The following is a 6,211-nucleotide window of genomic DNA, read 5'->3' on the forward strand; positions in this document are numbered from 1 at the left end:
TCATTGTTGTGTCTTTTTTTCAGTTTATTTAAAACTAAAATGCATTAATGCCATGAATAATTACATACTTCAATAATCGGCATAATTGAAATTGACATTCTGTGTCTCAAAATGTGTTTTTTTTCGTGCGCTATCTGAATGAAATTTCAACATTATTTACCTAAAAACATCTTCCAGAGAGCTCCAAATTATTATCATTTTTCTGAATTTTCTTAGTACGACATGAACAAGAGCAAGCATGAAATAAGGCTTGCATGATAAAAGGAAAACACGTTCAAAGAATTTTTAGGCTTTTTTCTAGAAACTCATTACATTTAATTTTAATAAGTGTTCGCTCTACTTAATGTTTCTAACAAATTTGATGTTATGCAAAGTTGGCTCTGCGTCATATCACTGATAGGCCTCATTAATTCATGATATATCGATTTGTTTTGGCCCCCATATCTCACATTGCACACTTTTGAGGCTGAATCAAATGAATGAATTGCAATTTTAACCATACAAAATTCGTGACTCATTTTTATTTAGTGAGCGCATAAAATAAATCTAGAATGGAATTTTAAAGGATGATGAAACACAACACTTTCAGCAGTAGTCACCAAATAACGCACTTTATATTTTGTGCGATGTCATTCCTCCCACAAAAAACTCTTCCGCTTAAATTAATAGCCGAGGTGAAGCCACTGAAGAGGATCACTCTGCGCAGAGGCAAAGAGGCGAAAGGATCGAAGGAGCAGTAAATAAGCAGGGCAGAATAAAGGGAAAAAGGTAAGACAAAAAATTCATGAAAAGTTTTTTTATTGTTATTAAAAATCTGTTTTTATTATTTAAATGAAGCTTGTATTATCTCCTTTTTTTTAAAGATTTTTGCTCAAAAATACAACTAAATAATAATGTATTACTGCGCCGCATTTTTCATGAGATCTTGACCTTGAAAGGAACTCTACGCAGCCGGCTCTTTTCCATTGTTAATATAGTCGATTTTTTTGTTGTGCAGGAAAATAAGCGATGGGACTATTCTCGAATGGAAAGTGCACCTCAACGGCCAGCTTGGTTGGCAAAACCGCCGTCATTACCGGCGCTAACACAGGCATCGGCTATGAAACGGCCAAGGATTTCGTCAAAAGAGGTTAACTTTTAAATTTTTATTTAATAATGTCAAATAATAAATAAATAAATTAATTAAAAAATCAACAAAATTAAAATTACAGGTGCCAAAGTTATCATGGCAAACAGAAACGTGGAACTTTCGGAAAAAGCGGCGATGAAACTGCGCGAAGAAGTGCCCAATTGTGACGTGCGCGTTGTCCAACTCAACTTGGCCTCGCTTAATTCGGTGAAAAAATGCGCCGAGGAATTATTAAAAAGCGAACCCAAAATCAATCTGCTCATCAACAATGCCGGTAACTTCAACTTAATTAATGATTATAATTAAAAAAAAAAATTTCTTCAGGTGTGATGATGTGTCCGTACTTGACTACAGAGGACGGATTCGAGATGCAATTCCAGACTAATCACTTGGGACACTTTTTATTCACATCGCTTCTGTTGCCACGAATTAAGGAAAGCGCTCCAGCGAGAATCGTCAACGTTTCTAGCACTGCTCACTTAAGTAAGAAAATTTATAATAATGGGTTATTTACTTTCACTGTAAATATAGTTTAAATTAAATAGGGATTTCAATTATTTTCAACCAAAAATTAATTTGATGAAATGACTAATATTTAACATTAATTGCACGCAAATTTAATTCACCGTCAAAATAAATTTAGGTTTGTGGAATGAATATGTTCAAAGTTCAATGCCCTAAAATTAATTTTATTTTGCCTGCAGCATTACTTTCTGTTCCAAATACTTAAAAATTATGAATGAATTTATTTAAGAACACCATAGGTGTGCGACAGTACAAACAATTACTTAAAATCATATTTTTTTTTTATTAATTTACTTAACTAAGATTAACTAAAAAAAATTTAAATTTATGTTTCAAATTACAGTTGGCAAGGTGAACTTTGAAGACTTGCAGTCGGAAAAATCGTACAGTCCAATAAAAGCTTACGGACAGAGCAAACTGTGCAACATTCTCTTCACGTCCGAGTTAACCGAAAGACTTAAAGGTTTCAGTGGGAAAAAAATTGATAAATAAATCAATAAATTTTGTGTAGGAACCGGAGTCGTTGCGTACGCTGTGCACCCCGGCGTGGTTTCAACGGAGTTGGGGCGACATTTGGAGGGTGGTCAATCGTGGTTGTTGCGCAATCTGGACTGGGCCAAGAAAACCCCCGTCGAAGGCGCCCAGACCACCCTTCACTGCGCCCTTGACGAGCGTTTGGCCATTCAATCGGAGATCTACTTCAGGTATATTATTTTTAAATTAAATCATTATAGATTGAGAAAACTCAATTGAGAAATTTGTAGCGATTGCAAGCCTGGAATGATGAGCTGCAGCGCAAGTAATAAAGCTGACGCTCGGAAGTTGTGGGAAGTCAGCGAGGCTTTGATTAACCAGGCCCTTGATTGTGTCCGTCATTAATCGTTATTTTTTAAAACTGATTTTGTCCAAGTTTTGCCTCTAGTTTCTTCTAATATTATCTTTCTTTTATAAAAAAAAAAATTATTTTTTTCTGTTGCATTTTGTATTTTCAACAATTAAAAAAAATTTGCAAAGTCCATTGAAAAATTCATAATTATTGTGTGCAATTGTGTAGAATTTATCCCAAATTAATTTATACCTAACTATTTATAATATAATTGGACATAAAAACACTAAAATGATTTAATTTTTTGCTCAGCAACTGTTATGAACCATCAATGACTACAGGATTTTGTCAGATGAATGCAAAAATTGATTTAATCAAGCGACAAGTCATGAAAAAAGATTAATTTCAACAAGTTTCCTAAATTGTTAACAATTGTTAAGAACAATAGCTTATAATTAGAATTAAATAGGAGGATTAAATGTATTAAATACCTAATAAATTTCAATTTTTTTCCATTATATGATGTGTGTTTTGAAAAATTTAAAAATAACTTGCTGTTGCCTCTTTGACGTTTGACCTTTGAGACTTTGATACTTTTTTATTAATCTTGACCTGTTGTGAGAGAATAAACGAATTGGTTGAACTGGATATTTTGATGCTGATGGCAAACGCAGCGGTTCAAGCGATTAAGTCCGCATCCTAATTAAATTAACACTCGCAAAACAAGAGCAAGATGGTCTGGTTGTGGTTTTTGCTCAATCTCTTCATCACCGTTCATTCCAGAAAAATTGAAGATCCAACAAAGGTTAGAAAAAATTGTTATTTAATCCAATTTTATAAAATACTTTTCCAAATTCTGAGCTAGAATAATAATTCTGAAGTGACGCAGCATAATTTGAATTTGCCAACAACTGCCGCAAACCGTTGTCAAGAAAATGAGGTTTGATCGTCTTATTAAATTTATTAATTTATGTGTGTAAATATCATAAAATTTTCCAGAATTCTCTGCAGAAGAAATGGCAAAATATAAATGATGTCAGGCAGCGGCTGGTTGAGCTGGAAAAAATCGCCAATGAGGAAGAGGTATAAATTTAAAAAAAAATTATTTTTCATTCTGCATAAATTTTTTCAGTCAAAAGACGTCTGCAATCTTGCTCGTGAGTTTTTGAAATAATTTGAGATTTAGAAAAAATATCAATATTTTATTTAGGTTCAACAAATTTGACAACCCTTTCAAACGGAAAGAAGTACTTTTTCTCTTATCCGACCCAGGTTGTTTTCTTAAGTTCTGTATATTATGATTTATCTGACAATTAAAATTTCAGGGAAACTGGAGTGAGGCTAAAAAGGGCTGTGCCGAGCGGGGCCTCCACTTGACCGCTTTGAAAAATCGAATCGATTTGGACGCGGTTTACCAAAAGGCGACGCAAATTGCCACATGTGAGATTATAATTTTTATAATCATAACGTTGAAGGATTAATTTGCATACTTTATTTTAGGGAAAAGTTGGTTTTTGGGAGCGAAAAACTACGGGACGAAGGACAAACTTGAGTTTCGTTGGTTCGACGGATCGAAATTGGAGGAAAATGACAAGTTGTGGGCCGACGATGCTGACAAAAAAAGGGGCTGCGTCAGAATTATTTCTTCGTCAAGCAGTTTTCTATTGGAAGCGACTTGCAGTGTCAAGAAAAACTTCATCTGCGAGCTGCCCAGCGAATGTTACTGATGACGACAAAATTCTTTGAATAATCCGATTTTCAAAACATAGTCAAATTGTAATTTTTTTCGATAAAATTTGATATGGATGAAGTTTAAAAATTAAAACTTTTATTTGTTTTTGTTAATTGAATGTTAATAAAAGTTGAAATAAATCAAACTTATTATATTAAAAATAAAATTTTTGCTGATTAATTGATTTCAAATTTGTTGAACTCATTAAAAAAAACCAATGATGATATAATAAAGAAAAAAAATAAATTGTCCTATCTGTACTGCATTGACCTTTGCCTAGAGATACCAAACTCTAAACTAGACGAATTGAATAACAAAAAATGTATTTTTACCAAGTGTGCCTTGTTTGTCCTCTGATGACCCCACGAGATAAAAATATATTATGAAATTCTCCCCGATTCTTCCGAATATAAACAGAAATAATTAGCAATAATATTTTAGTTCCAAAATAACTATTTTATTTATTTCAATCAAATTTATGAACAATTAATTCAATAGCATTGAATGGGCAGTTCGCAGATGTAAAAGAGAGAATAGAGGCAGTCGATGCCGTACAATTTTTTGTTGTAGGCGGTGTGCAGGGCGACGCACGTCCACGTCCGCGGGGTGCTGATTTCCCACAACTCGCTGTTTTCCTCCAGTTTGGAGCCGTCGTGCCAGCGGTGGTCGGGATTTCGATCCTTGCCGAAGTTTTTCGCGGAAATAAACCAATAGTAATCTTTGAAAAGAAGTATATCAATAAAAAAAGCTACAGAAATGATAAAACAAACTTGGATTAATTTCCTTGGCCCGCTTAAAAACCGCGTCAATGTCGACCTGGGTCTTCAGAGTGGCCAGGTGGAGGCCAAGTTTGGTGCAACTCGCATTAGCGGCCGCCCAATTTGCCTGACAATGACAATTGATAGAAATTGTTGCATAATAAGACAAATTATAAATAATTTTTATTACGTCAGTTGGAGAAGAAAAGAGGTACCGTTTTCCATTAGATAATTCCACCAAGTTTGCAGGTTCTGCCGGCGAAATTATTGGAAATAATTAGTTATTTTTAAATAATTATAAAAAAAACTTGAACTTACTCGAGCAATTTTTTTCATGAGACTGAAAATTATAGATTTTTTTTATCAATTTTTTTAAATCATGATACATTTGTATGAGAAATATCACAATTTTCAAAAAATAAAAATACGTAAATATTTCAATCCATAAAAATTTACGTATTTTTTTTTATAAGTCTAAAACGTGATTAATTCAAAACGATTTGAGCAACAAACATTCAGATTTACACATTCAAAATTTCAATTCTTTAGTATTAAACAATAAAAAAGCTTAATATCTTTGACTTTTACCGGATTTGAAGGCTCAGTGTTGGCTTGAGAAAGGCCAAAGACGACACAGATCAACCAGAAAATACGACCCATCGTCTTTTAAAACGGCAGCTCAAGTAAATATTTAGCGAGATGTGAAGCCACACAGACGAGACAAACTTTATTATTATCTTCACGACCTTCAGTTCCAAAAAAATTATCTGCAACGAACGAACCGATAATATGACGAAATTTTTTATTATAAAAGGTTCAATGATTTATTTTAGACTTTTGAAATGAATAAGTTTTTGAAAATAATTCAGTAATATTAGCAAAATGTTCCCTGGTGTATAATTTTCAACCAGCGCAGGTCAAAAGGTAAAAAAATCAATCCTTAAAATAACTTATTAAAAAAAATTACCATGTTCTCAAAACTAATTACAGTAATTCTGATCAAAAGTCGCAGACGGAAATTTTGAGGTGATTTTTCAAAATCGGAACTGTCACAAAATTTTAATAAGTGTACCCGGGAACATTTAAAGATCCTCTCCGGTCATTTGTATTGCTCTCTATTCTGAAAGATTGCTACATTTTGAGTATATCACTCAAATTTAGGTTTTCTTTTGATTGCGACGCTACGATTTGGAATTTTCACACAGTGTTTTTACACGATAAACTCGAAATTTAGAAATCTT

At 33.2% G+C, this 6,211-nt stretch overlaps 3 protein-coding genes across 3 annotated transcripts; 2 read left to right on the top strand and 1 right to left on the bottom strand.

Annotated features, from left to right (window-relative positions):
* The first annotated feature begins 59 nt into the window (after positions 1–59).
* On the top strand, positions 60–3,047 carry LOC132193776 (retinol dehydrogenase 12-like). Its single transcript, XM_059614649.1, has 7 exons — positions 60–768; positions 998–1,129; positions 1,212–1,403; positions 1,454–1,612; positions 1,998–2,117; positions 2,166–2,358; positions 2,419–3,047. The coding sequence occupies exons 2-7, from the start codon at positions 1,009–1,011 to the stop codon at positions 2,531–2,533; spliced, it is 900 nt and encodes a 299-aa protein (XP_059470632.1). The 5' UTR covers positions 60–768; positions 998–1,008; the 3' UTR covers positions 2,534–3,047.
* A 77-nt stretch (positions 3,048–3,124) lies between these two features.
* Positions 3,125–4,403, top strand: LOC132193958 (uncharacterized). The gene is made up of 7 exons (XM_059614956.1): positions 3,125–3,285; positions 3,346–3,420; positions 3,480–3,563; positions 3,613–3,637; positions 3,691–3,752; positions 3,806–3,920; positions 3,981–4,403. Exons 1-7 carry the CDS (start codon positions 3,214–3,216, stop codon positions 4,205–4,207), a joined length of 660 nt encoding a protein of 219 aa, XP_059470939.1. The 5' UTR covers positions 3,125–3,213; the 3' UTR covers positions 4,208–4,403.
* A 244-nt stretch (positions 4,404–4,647) lies between these two features.
* On the bottom strand, positions 4,648–5,698 carry LOC132193959 (uncharacterized). Its single transcript, XM_059614957.1, has 5 exons — positions 5,559–5,698; positions 5,289–5,310; positions 5,161–5,222; positions 4,983–5,097; positions 4,648–4,930 (listed from the first exon to the last, which is right to left on the bottom strand). The coding sequence occupies exons 1-5, from the start codon at positions 5,628–5,630 to the stop codon at positions 4,704–4,706; spliced, it is 498 nt and encodes a 165-aa protein (XP_059470940.1). The 5' UTR covers positions 5,631–5,698; the 3' UTR covers positions 4,648–4,703.
* Between the last annotated feature and the right edge of the window lie 513 nt (positions 5,699–6,211).

Source organism: Neocloeon triangulifer, unplaced genomic scaffold (genome assembly GCF_031216515.1).
Source record: "Neocloeon triangulifer isolate White Clay Creek 2 clone unplaced genomic scaffold, ASM3121651v1 ptg000005l, whole genome shotgun sequence".
NCBI lineage: Eukaryota > Metazoa > Arthropoda > Insecta > Ephemeroptera > Baetidae > Neocloeon > Neocloeon triangulifer.

Coding starts and splice junctions, on each gene's coding strand:
- LOC132193776 (XM_059614649.1), top strand. CDS start 1,009: ATGGGACTATTCTCGAATGGAAAGTGCACCTCAACGGCCAGCTTGGTT. Junction 1,404..1,453: donor TCTGCTCATCAACAATGCCG/GTAACTTCAACT, acceptor AAATTTCTTCAG/GTGTGATGATGTGTCCGTAC. Junction 2,118..2,165: donor GTTAACCGAAAGACTTAAAG/GTTTCAGTGGGA, acceptor AATTTTGTGTAG/GAACCGGAGTCGTTGCGTAC.
- LOC132193958 (XM_059614956.1), top strand. CDS start 3,214: ATGGTCTGGTTGTGGTTTTTGCTCAATCTCTTCATCACCGTTCATTCC. Junction 3,564..3,612: donor AAATCGCCAATGAGGAAGAG/GTATAAATTTAA, acceptor AAATTTTTTCAG/TCAAAAGACGTCTGCAATCT. Junction 3,753..3,805: donor TTTTCTCTTATCCGACCCAG/GTTGTTTTCTTA, acceptor TTAAAATTTCAG/GGAAACTGGAGTGAGGCTAA.
- LOC132193959 (XM_059614957.1), bottom strand. CDS start 5,630: ATGGGTCGTATTTTCTGGTTGATCTGTGTCGTCTTTGGCCTTTCTCAA. Junction 5,311..5,558: donor ACACTGAGCCTTCAAATCCG/GTAAAAGTCAAA, acceptor TATAATTTTCAG/TCTCATGAAAAAAATTGCTC. Junction 4,931..4,982: donor GGCCAAGGAAATTAATCCAA/GTTTGTTTTATC, acceptor TTCTTTTCAAAG/ATTACTATTGGTTTATTTCC.